This window comes from Acinonyx jubatus, chromosome B4 (genome assembly GCF_027475565.1).
Source record: "Acinonyx jubatus isolate Ajub_Pintada_27869175 chromosome B4, VMU_Ajub_asm_v1.0, whole genome shotgun sequence".
Taxonomy (NCBI): Eukaryota; Metazoa; Chordata; class Mammalia; order Carnivora; family Felidae; genus Acinonyx; species Acinonyx jubatus.
In genome coordinates, this window is record NC_069387.1 from 105,747,760 (window position 1) to 105,768,677 (window position 20,918).

The window sequence follows — 20,918 nt, forward strand, 5'->3', positions numbered from 1 at the left end:
GGAAAGTGAGGGGTAAAACAAGATCATTAGAAATTAAAATAGAGTTGTTATATAGGAACTGAATTATTTCAAAGAAATAGATGTATCAATTAAGGTTAGAAAATACTCTCAATTATTAGCATCATTTATCCCATCATTCTTTAATTACAAACACTTAAGGACACTTGATTGTAAATGCAGTGAATGGAATTGAGTCCTGCAAAGAACAATAAAAAAAAAAGTGATTAAAGGAGTTGGGAATAGACCTTACCTGAATTGACAAGAGTAAAGGGACATATGACCTGATTTTTAGAAGCAGCAATGTGCAGTAGAAAATGGATGGCTGGGTAGCTTATAGATTAACTCCCTAGTGATTTACACTTTTTTTTCCCTAATCAATTTAGAAGTTTAAACACTCAATTAGTATCTACTTGTTTAGTCGGAAGCCAGAAAATTGCACTAACCAAAGTTATGCCAGAATAGTGAACAATGGAAATAAAAGTGTTAGTTAATTTAAGGGCCACATGACAGAAGACAAACCTAGTTCTGAAAAAAAATCACAAAACTTATTTATATTTTACACCCAAAAATAAATCGCTCAAAAAAATTTCCTCCAGAAAAAAATTAAAATAGTGCTGAACAACATTAGTATGAGGACCACAGAATTTATACAATCAAGACAATATTTTTAGCACCACATCCTAGTCATCTATGTCTGTGCAGAGACAGCGACACGGTATCTTCAAGAAGAAATCAACATAACAGTGTGTTACGAATAGTAAAACCTGGCGAACAGTGCATACTATAAGGAGGCCTCAAAAATTCTAGATCAAATGTGAGGCATAGCTATTGTAAAAGATCAAGAAATATGCAAAATACCAAAATAAAAATCTATACAATATCTATCAAGATTCTTCACTCTATTTAATATGTATTAGCTCTTATGCTCATTAGGAATTGTTTTTCAAATAAATATACATAGCCAAAATATATTATATGTGTCTGATTTAGAAATAACAGGCATCATGATTTTTACCAACAATAATGAGTACTATGGCTATTTTGTTTCAAAACCTGATTTTCTTAGTCATTTGTCTCTTAAATATTGGGCAAGAAGAATAATTGTAAATGCCATTGTCCAAATGAAATATTGAGAAACAATTTTTATTAGTATTGTTATGTCATAGAAAAAATTTTAGTCACTGAAAAAGCTTGAAAACAATTTCAGAAACAAGCAAAATTTCTGGGATTTATTGAGAAAATCTGAATATAATATAAACAACCTGTTATTTGTTTTATTTTCATTCTCAGTGTTAGACTTTAAACTTTAACTAACTGAAGTTCACTGTGAATGATCATTATGATTCAAAGTTGGACATAGCAATGACCTTAAAAAGCAACTGTTATTTGAACACTGTAATAACTACCTCAACCCCAGACTTACCCAGTGTAACTCATTTACAGCACTTAAATTGATGTAAACGCTTTGCTGCTAAAAATTTGTTCTGGTCACTTTCATTAAAATGTTGAATTTTTTTTCTCCATGCTTTACTTGTGCTGTATCTGCTGTTAAGCAATACAATATGGGAAGGACTTTGAAATGATTTCTATATCCAGACACATAGTGTTGGGTTTATTGATGAAAATCCAATGACGTATCACTATACATCATGAAATTTCTATTTTGACCTGTTTAACAAAAAATTTTTTATACATACCAGGAGAGTCATTCAAAGCATTTTACATATTAAATTACTTATCAAAACATAGCATATATAGACCTTGACATTTGTTAAAGAACCAAGGATTTAACCAAAAAAAAATTTTAAAGGACCAGAACAAATCTTTAGCAGAACACAGATTATGTGGCAAAGAAGTGACTTATTGGAAGATAGAGCATTCTTATCAAGACCTACTTTCAGCATATATGTAAGAAACTGATTGGTTAATTTGTATGATCACCTGCAAATATGTGCCAGACTGTTGTTAAAGAAACATAAAATCTGCAACGATAATGTAGCAGGAAAGAGACAAAAACAGTTAGAGGTCCTTCAGTCATAATTTTTTTATTCCAGGAGCCTCTCAGTAGGTCTAGCTCTCATGTCAGTTTTTTGAGGTAAGATTCTCTCACTATTGTATTTTCATGTGGGTAATTTTAGAATGATTATACATTGACTGTATTAAATTGCTTCTTTATTTTCTTTTTTTCCATTTCTAGAGTAGTTACAGGACAAAGCAATGGCTTTACAATGAATGCCAATATGTGGTTCCTTTATAGATGTGTTGTTTTACTCTTCGATTTATGTTCCATGTATCTGGTGGTTCAAGAATTTACATGCCACCAAAAAAACTCTCACTAAATGCAATGGGAGAATACGCTATATTGATTACTGTGCAAATTATTTATTTATAGGTAGCAAAACAATAAAATGAAAGCCTTTAATCACATCAAAAATATGTTTTTAAAAAACTATATGTATAAATATAAGTATTTCTGTCATTTTAAACACTAATTTCCTACAGCATTTTCATTCTACTGAAAATATACTTCAAAATTACTACAAAGCTGTTTCATAATATCACGTAATACGTTTTTAAAATTATTTGCCAAAGGATGTTTGCCAAACAATGAAAAATTTACAAGCAGCCTCTTAAAAATGCAGTTACATTGTGGGTAAGTACAAAAAGACTTGCAGATTCATCAACGTTTCAAAATAACAAAGACAACAGAACAATATTAGGGGGAAAAATTGTACCATACAATAAATTTATAGTCAATAGAAAAATCCTTTAGAATGCAGACTATTAAAAGTGAGCATTTGGTCTAAAGAAAAGCCATGTTTTAACACAATTCAGTTTATTTCATTTTGAAATAATTATTTTAGAAGTATATGAAATTATAACTATTTCAATACTTTGTACAGAAAGTGTCTCCCTCCTTACATATTATTTATCTTTGATTAAAAAAAACTTATATTAAGAGTAAAAGCATTAAGTAATACATCTGTATACTATTAGGATACTGTCATTAAAAAATTAACCAATAATGAACTGTTATTGGATTATATTTTAAAATGCATACTTAACTTGTGCATATTACCTTGAATAATGCTTGCAAGGAACTGTAATTAGCTTTCTTTGTTGGAAGAAAACATTTGTGTCAGCCATTTGTGGAAATCTGCTTACCCTTTTATTAATTTCTGTTTTTGTCTTAAATAAATATATCTGAATTCTGAATGTGTCCCAGTTCTCAAACCTCCCTGCTTCCCTGCTCCTTCAGCCCCAGCTTTCTCCTGAAATGATATATTCTCCTAAAAAAATACTTGCTATCCAGGAAATTATTTACTCATTAAAGAATTTTTATTGCTGAGGCAAGGTGAGGGTTTGCTGTTACTGTTGTTTTCTAAAAGAGACCAAAGGAGACATTCTATTCTGTTTCTTGGAAAAAAAAATATTTTCAATATGTAACAGCAAGTAGAGAGGGGGTGAGCTTTTAGGATGCTTTCTTACATTTTTTTAGGCCACTATTTTATCACTAGGAAATTCTCACTTTTCTGCACTAGTAATACTCCTGCTGCTTGAAAGTTCTTGCGGTGTCACAAAGGACTACTGACTGACTTGGAGGGAATGGCTTAAAGCAGGCTAACTCTGGCCAGCACTTGAAAACGAACTTTACCTGGCGTAGCTGTTCGTGCCTCTGCCTCTGATTGCCTTTGAGTGCCAGCTGGGAAGGTCTCTGAACTCCCAAGCTATGTTGTCTACCAATTCCATTGCAGGCTTGTGCTGGAGCCACACGTATTAATTACCCTCTCTGTGCCCAGCATACCCCATCCCGCTTTTTCTTTCATATTCTTTCCACAGACTAAAATATTCTACCTTTATAGAGGTTCATCAACTACTTTGAATTTGTTTTCCTACTCACAATTTTGATATAAATATCCGGAAAGCAAGAGTTTTTACATATAAAATGAAATGAACCAATATTCACTATCATGCTGCACCAAATTTGAAATTAAGGCAAATTTCCACAGACGGTCTAGTGTTTCCTAACCTTTCTATTTAGATTTATATATTTGTAAATATTTTAAGTTTTGGTTGCAAAAGTATTATTTTTTTTAAAAAAATAGATATTTCCTCGCCTGAACTTACTAAAGCACAGACGCATCACACTGAAGAGTCACGTGGTTTGAACCTTTGCCTCAAGCCAGTACTAAAGGAGCTCTGGATTCCTCACTGCTGCTTTTCAAACCCTTTCCCCACAGATATAGCCCTGTGCTTGCATAATCATCAGGAGATTTAATGCAGATGATCATAATTCTTTAATAGTATTTTTGATATGGCATCTTGGGATCTTGCTGAGTAAAATATTCCTAATCCACTATCCCATTCCTTCAACTACTATTTATTTTTAGCTTCTAACAATTTTTGATGCTTTTCTCTGGATAAATTCTAAATTGTTGACTATAAATAATATCCTTTTCCATTTTATAGCACCTGTTTACAAAGCACTCTGATAGACCTTACCACCATTGCAATATAATAAAAAAGGCAATCTTCACAAAGACCCTATACTGCACAGATAATTTCCTTCATTTATAAAACTAAGGCTCAGAAAGGTTGTAACCCGTCCATAGTCACAAAGTTGTGTCTTACGCAGCCAGACTAGAACCCATGAATATCTTTAGATTCTAGAATTAATATATTTTCTGTTTTACCAAGAATTCTTCTTTCTGAGGAAATCATAAATTCAGTAGAACCATTTCTAAAACTAATTAGAACATATTTATGAAAATAAAAACAGTTAAAAATTTTTAAACTATGAAAATTTAAATACCTAAGAACTAGGAAGATATATCATCTCAGTCTTGAAATACCAGTCTTAATTTGTAGATAGAAGAAAATGTATCTATTTGATTTTTTCAATCATTTCCTTTCATTTAACCTAAATGTACTTTGTACCAAACCTTGATTATTTTTCAGACAAAAGTGAACTCAATATGCCCTTCTTAAACCCAAAGATCATAATTCTAAAATGCACATTGTTGACAAATATATTTCTTACCTTAAAATATAATTTTGCTTGGATCAAGTTAAGTGAAATTGTACATTTAATATCACTGTCTAGGTTTTTCAGTTAAGGGAATACTTGCACCAATGATAACAAATTCGAGACCTTCTAAGAAAGAACGTATGTCATTTCGTGACTATCCCGTACAACTCAGTGGTGGATGGGGAAGTGGCAAAAAGAAGGAGAAAACTTCAAACTAATTCTTCAAGCTTCAGCATTCAAAACATATGGCGCACGGTTTTCTCAAGAGATCTACGGATATCTGGTCATGTTACCAATTGAATACAAGGTTTTAGAGCACTGTCTTTAATTTGTGTTACTATACATATTCCACAGTTTTGTTTTCTGATGGAGTTATCTGATTTCCCATCTATAAAAAACAGGTTAGCTGTTGTTCCTATGTTTATGAGGAATGGCCTCCAGAATTAATTCTTAAAATATTGTAATGGAATTTGCATATCCAATTTCTTCTTTTGTTTAAAGATTTTATGACGTATGTATTAAAGATGGTTTTTGTTACCAGTAAGAAGTTGTAATACCATACACATATTGTAAGAGAATATAACTATAATTTATTGACATTGTTTATAGTATTAATGAATAAGTTATATATTAATAAATTTTATTTGACTAGATTATTATTTGGATATTTCAAAGATAAATTGATGTGTAAAATATTTAGAATAGATAATGAAAATGGCCTTTAATTTTATTTTACTTTAAGTCATCTCAAATAGATAAGTTATGTTAAGAAAATATACTTTATGTTTAAACTGAAATGAAACATAAATTTAAATATATCAATTTAATAAATTGGATATTTTATATGTAATGTTTCATTCAAATGTATATTAGCCTTATAATTTTTAAAAGGTAGATGCTAATTCTGATTCATTCACATGATTCTACGGACTCAAAAATATTCTTTCATTTTAATTTTAGCTAAGGCACCTCGGAATGATTTTAAAAATCTTTTTAAAGCTCAATTTCAAAATTTTGTAATATTAATATATTTTCTAAAATCACAGGCCAGTTTTATTAAATTCTTACTATTTTGTGGTTAATATTCTGTGATGTTTTAGTGAATACAGTGTGCAAATACTGTATTTACCTTTCACGCTCCTTGGGGTCCTTTACTTTCCTGAGTCTGGAGCTTCTTTCCCCAAGCTAAGTTCTCTCGTTGACTTCCCAGTGTGTGGCTTTTAATAGGATCCAGTGAACTTTAGATTCTTCCTCTTTGTTTTTTCCTACTCTTTATTGAAGTATTTCATCTAAAAATGACTAAGCAGATTTAGAGATGCATTTATCTAGTTTGTGCCCCCTATCTACATTTGGAGCTCCATTGCATTTCAGATCTATAAATCTCTTTCAACTTGATTGAGATAGAAATGGTAATGAACCTTGAGCTGTCAATCAAAGAAAACAGAGATTCATGTGTTGTGGCCTCGAAATTGAGCTTTGGAACATAAGCTCCATGTGCAGTTGCTTTATGAACATGCTGTTAGGTCATCCTTTTACTAAGAGCATCCACAAACCAACATAATGTAATGATGGAAAATATTTTATCTCGACTTATTGTGAACCCTGCAAGAGAAAACCACATTAGAGATGAAATTGATGGGGTTTTATGGTTCATATGTTCAAATCAATGATATGAAAAAGTACGAGAAGTGAGATGTTTATGATTAAACTGTTTTAGTGCCTAAAAATAATTCAGTCTGTAGTTTCTGTAGTCAGTGACTTGTGTGTTCCATAATATTAATTTTGAGGAAGATAATGGGTGCTGATGCTTCTTAAATTTGTAGCCGATGGTTGATGAAGATGTCAATAAAATAGTTTCCTGACTATGGTGTTAAATTGGAAGATCTTTGTAGTGTTGTTTATTATGTCTGGCCTTAAAATGATCATTTACAAAATCAAAGTTCAAACATTATTTTTAACACTAGTTTATCTGTGTTTGTGAAAATAAAAAAGGTAAATTTTAAAATTGAATAAATTTTTAAAAATAGTTTAATTTTTTTTAATTTTAAAAGTTAAATAAAACCTAAAAGAAATCAAAGAGATATTCTTTCTCCTGTTGCCTTGGGAAGATATTAAGGCAAATATTTGTCTTTGAGATTTGGATGAGCCTATATTTTCACTTAGTTGACTGAATTTTGGATTGATAGCTATGGACCCAGGTAATGTTGCTATTCAAATGTACAACCCTAAATGACCTTTTGTCTTTCCTTAACCCTTCCCAACCCAATGCTCTCCTTCCTACCTGCCCTCCTCCCCAGTGCTATCACAATCACCAGTCATTTCCAGTGAGAATGGTAAAATGAATCCCCAATCACAAAAAGGCTGGTGGAAGGCAGTGTTTGGAGATTCCAGAATGTCTTAATATGAGAGTTAACTATATTGGTTTATGGGGGTATCACCTTCCCAAGGTTCAGTCTGCCAACATCTTTGTGCACATAGTGCTTTATAAGAGAGCTTATTAGGTATTTTGAGAAACATTCCAAATCCTAATTTCTTATTGTGCTCATGAATTAGTTGTAGGTACAGCTACCACATTAAAAAACAGAAAAGCCAGAATAATAGAACAAAAGCCAAAGAACTGTTAAAGGCAATGCTGTGCCTTAAAGGCAAAAGGGAGAATACACCAGGATTCCTGGAAATTAGTTTTGAGTTTTTCTTTTTTGGAGAAAACAAGGGATGCTACATTTTAATTAGGAAGAATAAGTTGGAAGGCATAGACAGGGTTTAAAAGTTTTTTTTAATAAAAATTGTGAATGAACAATAAATACCAGTGGTTTAAGAGATCTCTGTCTAATTTTAAATCCTCACATCATCAGTATAAGCAGCTTTAGATGCTACATGCTTTGAGTATGCTGTTATTGAATTGGCTGTTGCCATGATCTTAGTTGCTCTCAATTTACTCATACTTTCTCATTTTTCTCAAAATCTAGGTTAACACTGAGCCAAAATTGAGAATAATAAACATGTAGGATATATTTTGACAATATTTTACTGGTAGTATGCTATAATTGAAGTAACTATAAGTTTCTTAGAAAAGAGAAACATTTTTGCTTATTCTTTTGAAAAGAAAAATAAAGTGGTAAGGTCAGCCCTTATTTCCTTTATTATCATATTCCCTACTAAATGCAGTTTCTATCATCTCTGGAGCTCAAAAAATAATTCACCATCTGAATTTATGGTTTTCATGATTATACTGGGAGAAAGTGAGAATAAAGAATATTCTTTAATGTAGGGGAAGAAGTTCCCTATGCATTCTATGGAATAATGGTTTTCAGGGTTAATTTCTAGCTAATTAATTAATTTAATTAACTTCTCACTAATAGGAGAGGTAATTCTGTCTATTTCAATACAGAATAATATCCGTTATCTACCAGGATATTTTTGTTTGCATAGATGCAGTTTTGTCAATGATGATTGTGAGATTCAGAGAAAGCCTCTTTTCAGAAGCTAAAGAACTATTATCTAGACTTATGCTGTCAAAACCATTGGTCACTAGCCACATGTAGCTACCTGGTACTTTTAATACAGTTAGTCTGAATTGAGAGATGATGTAAGCATAAAATACACAGCAGAGTTCAAATATTTAGCATGAAAAAAGAATTCAAAATTGCCCAATAATTGTATGTTGATGTGTTAAAATAATAGTATTTTGGGTTAAATAAAATGTATTATTAAAATAATTTCTTTTTATTTTTTAAGATGTAAGCACTTGAAAATTTTAATTGTAAAGTAATTTAATGACATGTATATTTAGCATTGTATTTCTATTGGATAGTACTGATTCAGAGGCTATTGTGTGACATAACTTAGGTAGGGTGTATCATTGCAGAAAATAATTGGGAAGATAGTAGACAAAAGATAGTGACTAGAGAAAACAGGGCACAAAAATTCTAGTTTACAAAAAAAGGAAACTTTGATTCTGCTAAACATAGTGAATATTATGATATAAGAAGGAAAAATAACCTCAGTTTTGGTTCTAGACTTTAAGATGGTGTAATTACATTTAACTCTGCGTTAAAATTAACATATATATATGTATATATAAAGTTTGTTTTGTATTTGTTTTTAATAAGAGACCATCTCATAAAGTCCGGTCAAAGTCTTTTATGTTACCGGTGGTAAGAAATAGAATTAGCACCCACCTTGTAGTCTTTATGTTATCTCAGGCTTTACATATATATAGCTGTTAATTTTCAAATGGCATGACTTGAACTGTGACATAAATAAGGTCTTTTAATGGGAACCATATTATATTTGGCGTCTTACTGTATTATAAATCCAGTTTTAATCTACTACATAAAACACAAAAGCCAATAACAGTTGTGTAAATGAATACATTTGGAAACAGTAAATATAATGTTTATAACTTCTAAAAAGCATGTAGTCAAAAAATGCTTTATTTTTATTTTAAATGTGTGTGGGGGTGTTGTTTGTGTTTTGGGGTGGGAGAGCACAAGCGGGGGAAGGGCAGAGAGAGACAGGGAGACACAGAATCTGAAGCAGGCTCCAGGTTCTGAGCTGTCAGTGCAGAGCCCAATGTGGTACCTAAACCCATGAACCTGTGAACCACGAGATCATGACCTGAGCGGAAGTCAGACGCTTAATCAACTAAACCACCTGGGTGCCCCAATCAACATATGCTTTAGGTGGTACTACCTGACCGCCATCTTTCCTTCCCCTCCAAATAGTATGCAGTTCTTCTGCTGTTCCTAGGAGCCAGAATTCTACCTAAGTCAGAAATTGATATGAAACCTTCCATATGACTTTTCATTTATGGCATATCCCTGCCAGCACTTTAGAGCAAGAGCCCCCTCTAGTAGATCTGGAATGGCCACCTGCAGAAGGGATCATGAAGACTCTAGAGCTCTGTGAAGAAGAACGCGTGGAGCAGCATGAAAGAGGGCCACTACTAGGAAGGTCTGCTTTAGCATTAGGAGTTTAGAGTAAAGGCTTCTCTAGTACTTGTTTGTCATCTTAGTTTTCAAACAGTAGCCAAGGAGCTACAGAAGATCCTTTATAGGAAGATTTCGAGAAAAGTGAGCTAATTAATATCACTACAGGTAAAGTTTTCCTTTTTTTTTTCTTTCTTTTTTTTTATTATTAATTTTGAGAGACAGAGCTTGAGTGGGGGAGGTGCAGAGAGAGAGGGAGACACAGAATCTGAAGCAGGCTCCAGGCTCTGAGCTGTCAGCACAGAGCCCCATGAGGGGCTCAAACTCACAGACCTTGAGATTATGACCTGAGCAGATGTTGGACGCTTAACCAACTGAGCCAGCCAGGCGCCGCTAAAGTTTTCCTTTTTGTTTTTATTTGTATTTAAAAATCTTTTAACGTTAATTTATTATTGAGAAACAGAGAGAGACAGAGCATAAGCATGGGAGGGGCAGAGAGAAGGGGAGACACAGAATCCAAAGCAGGCTCCAGGCTCCCAGCTGTCAGCACAGAGCCCCACGTGGGGCACAAGCTCCCAAACTGAGATCATGACCTGAGCAGAAGTTGGACACTCAACCGACTGAGCCACCCAGGCGCCCCAAGTTTTCCTTTTTATTTCAAGATTTATTTTTACCATGACTGAGAGTAATCTTCACAACATCCTTACATTTTAGGTATTGGTATAACCACTTTTTCAATGCAGAGGACAAGATGAGAAACTACTTCAAGTCTATGATTTCTTTATGGAGGACTGAATGCATCTACCAGAGGTAACCAGGTGAGTAAATGTAAAGCTGTTTTTTAAATAAATAGGTCGTTAGAATCTCCTAAAAATAATTTTCTCTTGTGAAAACTATAATAGAAAAGTCAAACTTATTTTTGTGATACATAGAGAATTGTTATAGAATTGTTTTAGATCAGCATTCTACAGTACAAATATAATATGAACTACTTATATAATTTTAAATTTTCTGATAACCACATTACAAATGTAAAAAAAATGTAACTGATAAAAATTAATATATTTTACTTAGCCCAATATCTCCAATACATTTCTTTTATCAAATGGAATTATGAAGACATTATCTTCCAGGAATAAAAAAAAAACTTCAGCCATACTAGACCCTAAAATTACAATGTTCGAGAAAAATAAGATGATTTCTCACTGATATATATCAAACATAGAAGTAAAGGTAAATCTGTTTCTTATCTCTTCTTGAATCATTCAAATTTTGTCTAGCCACGGACCTTCTGTTAACTTCGGAATGAATCTGATACTTAGAATAACTCAATATAATACATAGAACAAAATAAGAAATCAGCACAGCAGTTTTGTTCTGCTCAGTACATGTTTCAGAATGAGGCCTGTGGAAGAAAGTGAAGAGATCACATTTTTTGTAATCTGCCTTGTGTTCTGATCCTTACTCTGTTATGTCATTTCAAACAAGTAGCAAACTATGAGCCTGCTTGCTTACCATTAAATTAGGATCATAACTCCTAGGGTGCTGTGAGGTCAAGTGACAAAGTATATGAGAAGCCCCTGGCTCAGAACCTTGGGTATCATGAGGACTCATTAAATGATAGACTTGGCAAAGAAAATCTTTCCAGATCCATCGTCGAAAATTAAACCAACAACTGGACCAATTCCGCATACCTTATTTAGCAAGTATTTCTATGAAATGATGGAAAATATTTTTCTTTTTCTTTTTTCCTTTTTTTCTATTTTTTAATTTATTTTTTTCCTTTTTATTTTTTTTTTAATTTGAATTCAAGTTAGTTAACATGCAGTGTTGTCATGGTTTCAGGAGTAGAACCCAGTGATTTATCTCTTACATATGACACCCAGTGCTCATCACAAGTGCCCTCCTTAATATCCATCATCCATTTAACCCATCCCCCTCGCACCTCCCCTCCAGCAACCCTCAGTTTATTCTCTGTATTTAAGAGTCTCTTATGGTTTGCTTCCCTCTGTGTTTTTATCTTATTTTTCCTTCCCTTTCTCTGTGTTCATCTGTTGTGTTTCTCAAATTCCACAGATGAGTGAAATCATATATCTTTCTTTCTCTGACTGACTTATTTCACTTGGCATAATACCCCCAGCAATTGCACTACTGGGTATTTGTCCAAAGGATACAAAAATGCTGACTGGAGGGGCACATGTACCCCAATGTGTCTAGCTGCGCTATCAACAACAGCCAAATTATGGAAAGAACCCAAATGTCCACTGACTGATGAATGGATAAAGATGTGGTGCATATATATACATATGTATGTATATATATACATATATATGTATATATATATACATATATATATGTATATATATACACACACACACATACATATATGTATATATATATACATGCATACATACACAATGGAGTACTGGTGATGAAAAAGAAGGAAAACATTTTTAAAAGATCTTTAAAACTTGCTTCTCTAAATTTGCCTTGAAATGGCAACAGAATTCAATGCTTCAAATACATATATGTTGAGCACTCTCCACTGAAAGGATGTAGAATACTTAGGAAATGTAAAAGACCTACATTTCTAATAGCATGGTCATTTATTTTTTCACATGGATAAGTAAAACATGCACTTCTAGAAAATAGGTTAAAACGCCACCACCACAATTCTGTAGGCAGTGTTCTGTGCTCCAAAATAGACCCACAAAATGTTTCCACTTCAAACCAGGTCCCAAAGGGGATGCCAGGTAATTGGCTAGACTGGTGCACTTTTCCACTTGTCATCCCCTCCCCTTCAAAGGGAGATAACTAGCTCATTGTCTCTCTGGGGAGACAAAGAAAAGCATACCCATCCCTTGATTTTTTTTTTTTTATTAATCAGAAACTTGTGTTTTGGGGGCACGTGGGTGGCTCAGTCAGTTAAGCATCCGACTCTTGATTTTGGCTCAGGTCATGATCTCAGGATTCCTGGGTTCAAGCCTTGAATCGGGCTCAGTGCTGGCAGTGCAGGCCCTGCTTGGGATTCTCTCTCTCCCCCTCTCTCTGCCCCTCTCCCGCTCTCTCTCCAAATAAATAAATAAACTTTTAAATAAAGAAACTTGTTTTCTTATCTTCATAAATATAAACTAACTTTAAATATAAAAAGAAATGCTTGGGGCATGGGGAGTATTAGTTTCAAGTGAGAATGGACAAGAAAAAGGTGTTTTCATATTCTATTTAACTGCCCTTAAAGGATGAATTGATATCAAGGAAAGCATTTTAGGCAAAGGATACAGCCTGAATAAATACCTGGAGATAGCCAACAGTGACATGTCTAGGGAGCGGAAGATAGGACAGTCCAGAGACTGGATTATTGGACAGAACTGAGAGCCTGGTGAAAGAGACAGGGAATTAGTAGGAAATGTGATTGGGAAGTAAAATTGGATAAAGTACCCTGAGATCTGTCCTGCCTATAGATTTTAGATGGAAAACTGCTATGTGATGGTTTTCAAAAATAGTAAGACAATGTTATTATTACTAATAATTACAGAGATAATCTGAAAATAAAAATAGACATGATCAGGGGGAGATTTTAATCTGATTCAAATATGAAATGATCACAGTAAAGTTACCCCCTCAAAAGTCCCTGATTAATGGATGCACTATTTTTTTTTTATTAAGTTAAGGGGGAGAACACTTGAATGACCTACAAAGGTGTTAGCCTGTGGAAGTCTGTTGAGAGTTGGTTTTACATATGCTGATGTTCTTAAATCTAATTGGAGCCACTTCCCAGTATAGACATGGGCTGAACTCTGTAAATGCTTTCCTGACAAGGATATTGATACAGAGAGTGATATCCTAAATAACCTGCTCTATGCCAGGGAATGGGTTCGTTCCATAAAGGCTTCAGGAACACTATGCTGAGTCTTCTAAATTTAATAATTCCTAGAAAAAGCTAGAATTTCTATTATTTACTTGGAATATATGAAGATCAAAGAATTGTAAGGCCTCTGTCTCAGTTGGCTTGGGTTGCTGTAATAGAATACCATTTATTTCTCACAGTTCTGAAATCTTCAGTTCTGAGATCAGGCTGCCAATGTGGTCAGGCCCTTGGTGAGGGGCCTCTTGCTGGTTTACAGATGGCCATCCTCTTGCCATATTCTCACATGGCAGAGGACAAGACCTCACCTCTCTTCATCCCTTTATAAGAGTATTAATCTCATCATTAGGGCTCCACTCTCATGATCAAAAAACATAACTCTAATCACCAACCAAAGGCCCCACTTCTAAATACTATCACATTGGGCATCAAGGTTTCAACATATGAATTTTGAGGGGACACAAACATTCAGTCCATAGCAGCCTCCTAAAAACCATATAATTTATTTAAATGATAAGAATTGTATTTATAATAAATAACTTCAATGTACTATTTTTTTCTTTTTTTTTTGAAGTTTATTGATTATTTGGAAAGAGAGAAAATGAGTGGGGGAGGAGCAGAGAGAGAGAGAGAGAGAGAGAGAGAGAGAGAGAATCCTAAGCAGGCTCCACACTGTCAGCGCACAGCACCAAGAGGGGCTCCATCTCAAGAATGGAACCCTGAGATCATGACCTAAGCTGGGACCAAGGTGCTTAACCCACTGAGCCACCCAGGTGCCCCCAGTGTAGTCTTGTTTTCAATACATGGCTCATAATGGAAATATTTTATCAGGAGATGCTGAGATTTTAATAGTTAACTGTATTTGTTTTCGGTTCTACGGACTGATGGTTAGTGATAGAGCTGGGAACAGGACCCCAGTCTCCGGAGTCACAAAAATCCTGGAAAATTTGTTAGAGATGATACTTTTGTTTACAACGCGACCGACTTGTAGTTTGCAGCAAATGCACTTACCTCAAACCAGTACACACGTCAGGACATAAGGTCCTCAAGGAGCTTTGTTTCACATATGTGATCCTCTCTCCTTCTCTTTCTTAAATGATAATAATTAGATGTATCATTTTCTTCATTTAAATAGTAAAGTTTTCTTTTTTAATATCACTTTTGATTCCATAGCACAACTTGTTTATTTCTACTATGTCCATAATCCTTACCAAGTGCCTTCCCATTCTGAATTTTAAAAATCGTAACAGTAAAAACAGTGCTTACGATATGGCCAAGCACTGTCTCCAAATGTTTGAGATACAATAACTCTTTTTATATTCACTCTCATCCTTTGAGGTAGGTATTATTCCTGGCCCCCCTTTACAGAAGATGATACTGAATCATAAATGGTTACATACCTTTCTTAGCATCACGCAACCAGCAGGTGGTAGAGGTGGACCCAAACCTAGTGAGTCTGAATCTAGCCTGTATTTTACTACACTTTTGATGTTATAAACAAAATGGATATGCACATATACGTTATCACCAACATTGCGGGTAACCAGTTAGCCAAACTTGCCATCAGTAGGTAAAAGTTACCTAAATAACAACAGTACAGGCAGGCCAGAGTGATATTATGGTAATTTGACAGAGAACACGTGCTTTCGAAGTGTAGTCTTTAATTTCAGCTCATAATTAAGGCAAAATATGAAAAAAAGCATTTTTCCCCTTTGAGAAAATTAATCTTAATTTTGAAATTAATAGCACAGTAATTTGTTGTGAAGGAATCTTCACAGATGTAATGCTATGTTAAGCGTGAAGGACACCATTCGGAAGCTTTGATTTGGAAGAGGCTCCTACAGCACAGATTTACCTCTGTCACCTCTCTTGCCCAAGAGCATACAACTTTGAGAATCAGCTCACTTGAATCACAGAGAACTTTCTTGTTAAAACGCTTGCTTTTTACATTAAAAAACCTGTTTTCTAACTGAAGCCAATCCATCTGGGCCCACCACTGGGGCTAAACTGAAAACATGTAATCATTCTTTTGCGTATGTTCTCTTCACTAAAGATCACTAAGTGCTCTAACCATTCTCTGCATGACATCTTTTCCAAATGCCCTTTGACTCCACCCACTGTACACTAGAGAAGCTCAAAATGCTCAATTTCTCTTGGTAAAAATAATGTTAGGGCGCTTCTTAGTTCTCTAGACTTCTGCATAGTAAAGTATGTAGTGAGGATTGATCTTTCTTGATAGGGGGTGCTTTCTTTCTGCTAATGTAAGTGAAGTTTCTTTTACCTGCCTTAGCAACTAAATCATGCTGTTAGACTCAAAATATCCTCAGATCTTTAATGTATGGACCCTTATAAGCCTTGCTTCCCCTCTTCTGCATTTACTTTCTTAACCTTAATTTTAAACTTTGTATTCGTCTCCGTTGACTTAATTCCATTATTCCACCTTCTCCAGAATATCTGCCTCCCAATTTTTCTTGTATTCTCAATCTTCATTCCTCTTAAGAATACCTACTTTATCAAACTTTGTAAGTGCAATATCTATATTTGAGCTTTTGGAGAAAATATTGAATAAAGGACCATGTTTAATAGAAAATACTTGAGGGAATTTTTAAAAATGATTTAAAGGATTCTAGTGTTCACTGATGGAACTAAAAAGTTGCATGAGATTCTTAGAGAAGCCCTTCATTCTATTCCATCAGCCTCCACTCTGACTCAGCAGTTAGAGACACCCACAGAAGCTTATGTAGCTTAAGTGAGACATTCATTGCTTATAGACCTATTTTATTTCATGAAAAATAAAATTACACTGATAAAGATTCTCTTATTCATTTTCCCAAGATTCATATTACTTTTTAAACTTGGAGACAGTATTCAAAGTTGTATTAACATTAGAAATGCAGTTGTATTAACATGCAGAATTAAAGGATATTCTTAAAACAGAATAATCCATTATTGAGATTTTGCTTAATTCAAGTGTTGAACAATTCTTAATGTAGCAAAAGAATGACTGTAAGTCCCTCTACCCAAAAGTGGCACATGTGAATCGAATACAGTGCCAAAGAAATAATTTCTTAAATGTTAATCAGAAATGAACTTTATTTGAAATATTTGAATTCCCTAAAAATAGCTGCATTAAAGAGATTCCCCCCCAAAACAAGTTCCTTTTAAAATTAAAATCTTCCTTAAGAACACAGCTCATCCTACATACATATATATATTACATATATATTATGTATGTTATATACATAATATATATATAATATATATATAATATATATATTGCACAAGTGGTCGAAATCTCACAAAAAGTCTAATGTAAATGAATTGTTTACAGCCATTATTTTCTTTTCGGTAACTTGAAAAAGAAACGCTCCCTTAAGTATTTGAAAGAATAGCAGTAAATTTTCATTGCTTGTTATACTTGAACTTTATTGATAAATTGTGCATTCATGAGGTTTTGTTATCTCAGAGCGCAAACTGTGAAGGTAGCAAAGTGTTTAATTGCTCTGACTTCATAACAAAGGAACATGTGATGTGGGAGCTGGAAAAATGACGTAATCCGCTGATGTCCTGGGGATTCCTTTTTAGCACAAGCCTTTGAATGTGTTGGGCTATCCCCTGCTCTAGGGGTAGTGCGTCAGCTCTGTTTAACAAAAAGGATATCAAAATTACAGTAAAGGTTAAGAAACGCTTACTGTAAAACAGGATCTTAAAAGGGACTAGACTATTGCCTGCTGTTTAACGTATTCACCATGAACCTCTTGCAGTCAGGCTGAAACCTGGCTTTCCCCAACCAGGAGAGGGGCTCACTCGCTGTGGAAGGCAGGTAGAAAGAAGAGTGATGTGTGCGTTACTTTACATACATGCATACACGCTGTCCAAAAGGGTTAGTTACAAGTCTTCTGCTTTATCCCCTAAATCTGCAGCAATTTGCGATATGGATTAATTCTGATCGCCAACTTGTGAAACAAAAAAAGCACTGTCCTTAGCAGGGGACGGTTGGATGATCTATTTGCCAATATCAATATTTGGATGGAAAGCTTAAAATATGTTGTTTTTCCAAGAGTTAGACTTTAAAGGAGGGAAAGCACCACTGGTGAAATATTAGCAGCAAATCGGTTAACCACTAACTTCTTTCTGTAGTCGTGGAGGCGCTTTTAAGTTTGCAGGAGAAGCGAAACTTCATTCTCTTTGCTCAGAATAGAGACTCCCCCACACATGCGCTCCTAACCGCAGCGTCGTCCCGGCCATAGGTGACTTCGCACGCAGCCTGGAGGTCAAAGCAGGCGCCGTTTGGAGACTCTGACTTCACCCCGCGGGGCAGGCCAGGGCAGTCCCCTGCGGCTCCCCCGGGCCTGCAGCCCGGACGGTCGTCCTACGCGGAGGTGCGCACCAGGTGGCGGCCCACCGGTGTAGGGGGTCGCCCCGACTTGCCCCCGGGGAGTTTGCTCCGCTCACAGCCTGTGCACAACTTCCCGACAGGAGAGCTTTGGCGTGAGGCCGAACTGCGACAGCCACCGGGCTAGGTAGGGCACGGGATCCGGGGTGCGGTCTGAGGGGCAGGGACGCCGCGAGCGGCCACTGGTCGCGCCTGCATCCCAAGGAGGGGCGGCCCGCGGGCTCGGCTTTCCTTCTGCGAGCCGCAGAGTGCATTTGGTTCCCCAAATCTGCGTACGACACTTCGCGAATTAAAGCACACTTATCAAAATTCACATCAGGAATCCACGTTTGCCAGGGGCGGACAGGACAGGTTGGGAGGAGAAGACCGTGAATCTTTACCTTTCCCTATAGTTCTTTAATGGTTTTTCGAATAAAAGAGTTGGCGCTCTCTCCCCTCTCTCTGAATAATCCTGGGTGTAACGAACACGTTTGTGTTTTTCTTCCTTCTGTCGAATCTGTAAAGCACCGCGGCAGAGAGGTTAATCCAGACTACGCGTGGTTTTCAGCAGCTCCCGAAGAGGTGCGTTCTAAGCGCACCGCTTGGTCCTGCGAGCCCTGCGCTTTTCCGGTCCCGCGAGGTAAAGGGTACTCGTGGGCGGGGGACAGGTACAGTACGTGGGGGTCTATCTCACAGAGAGACAGCTGCTTTCTGTCTGGACCTGCGTCGATTTCGTCTCTTAATCGTAACCCCTGGTGGGGGTTGCTTAATGACCGTGGACTTTTACACTTACGTTGTATACAATTCCAGGGCAAAGGGGAAACGTCCGTCGTGTTATTTTGCCTCTGTCTATACAGAGACGTGCTTTAAGTCGTTACCTGAAACGTGAAAACGTAATGCGTGGATGTGTATGCACAACATCTCAAAGAGAAGCAGCCCTTGTCTTTAAGACTTATCCACATAATCAGCAGGAAAAATGGACCTAAAATACATTGGATGGAACTTTAAACAACTCCTACCTCAGATGAAATGGTGGGCGGCGTGTTATAGGCGAATGATTAATTGCCAGTAAAATCTGAACAGAAATTCAATACAGCTTAGTGTAATTATAAACGATTTAAAAGCACGTATGTCCTAGAAGAGATCTTACTGGAAGGCTCTTTTATTTTATTGTATTCACAACTTCCTGGAGCGACGGTAACAGCTATAGTGAGAAATAAAGGTGACTCCATTATCGTGGCTGAATTATGACGTTTTTATGTTTGTAATAAAATACATTTCTCTAGCAAATGTAAACAGTGTCATAGTAAATGTAAACCATGACATGTTGGATAAGTCAAAATATTTCCACGTGGGGAAAATAGTCTTAGATTTTTTAGATTTAATTTGGACCCTTTAAGAAAACAGAAGTCAAATCCATTTCTCTATTTAAGAAAAGGGCAACTATGTGAAAAACTATTACTGAAACAAGTTGAAACTCAAAAACAAGCACAGGTCTTTGAAAAACCACGTGAGTTTCTAAAATACCAAAATACTTAATATTACTATTGAAATCACAGGTAAATTGAATCCATTGTAGTTGAGAGCTTTGTAACAGGACACTTGACAGACTGACAGGATTGATTAAAATCCAAGTAATTTCCTTTCCAATTGAAAGACAGAAGCTTCAAAAACGTGGCGAAGTTACAAATTAGTCTGTAGGTATGGTTTCTGGAGTAGATGATGATAGATTGGGACATGCATTTAAAAGAAAAGCTTAAATAGTTCTTCGTGCATGTATGTATTTTTATTTTGATGGAGACCTCTTGAGCTGCTGCGTTGCAAAATATATTTCTGTATCTGTTATGTCTTCAGAGCTGTGGGGAGGCCGAACATGAAGCTAGGAAGGGAAAACAGCAGCAGAGCACACACAAACACGAAGCCACCTGGCTTCTTGCCATCATACATGACATTCAATTATTTTAGTACTTTTTCATGAAGTATTCCCTCCACCCATCTTTCCCTCCCCTCCCCAGACCCTTGCTTTTCTACATTTGGCACGGTTCATCTGATTCAGCACGCATTGTTCCTAGCTGTACTTAGCAATATGCCTCAAACTCTCGCCACGAAAAGAAAGTGCTAAGACTAAAGTTCTTGCAACGCTATCTTGACAGTCCCACTATTGCTATAGAAGTGTGACGTTTCTTTCAATACGTTGAGAAAGAAAGGAACTAGAGTGATCTACACATTGTTTCAACTGCAGCTTTGATGTATGTACTCAAAATATTTTTTCATTTCCCACAATATATTCTCTTGGGGGAGGGGAGCATTAAAAGCAGCTTTTGGACCGTGAGAATTTTTTTTTTTAATATAAAATAAGTCAAGCTGACAGAGAGCCAATCTCTTATCTGAACTTGACTTATCTGAATTTACATGTGTGTGTCCCTGTCTGAGGGAATCAAATAGTCATTTCAGCGGACCTCTCAACGAGTTTTAACTTATTCAATTACTTCAATTCTAGGCTCCAAAGGGAGCTAAATAAAGAAAAAAAAACCCACCCCAAATTGCTGTGTTTGGGGAGTGGGCATCTAACAACAACAGCAACAACCACAAACTGATTGCAGGAATGTTAGATGTAACTTCAAATCAGAGCGTCAGAGTCCTTTCGCAAAATAACCTTTCCCCTGTTAGCATCTGATGGTGCCAGGGGAATGAGGAGAAAACAGTGTTTTGGAAGAG

General features: G+C 35.6%; 1 protein-coding gene across 4 annotated transcripts in view; it reads left to right on the forward strand.

The window, feature by feature from the left end:
- Positions 1 to 20,918, forward strand: part of LRRIQ1 (leucine rich repeats and IQ motif containing 1) — a 230,785-nt gene that overhangs the window by 202,813 nt on the left and 7,054 nt on the right. For 3 of the 4 annotated variants that reach the window (XM_027071142.2, XM_027071143.2, XM_027071144.2), the window contains one exon: positions 5,105 to 7,043. In XM_027071142.2, the coding sequence (XP_026926943.1) occupies positions 5,105 to 5,247 (143 nt within the window). In that variant the 3' untranslated portion in view covers positions 5,248 to 7,043. Of the gene's footprint in view, positions 1 to 5,104; positions 7,044 to 10,057; positions 10,129 to 10,674; positions 10,779 to 20,918 lie in introns of those variants that run through there. The other variant, XR_008300373.1, reaches the window with a different exon arrangement.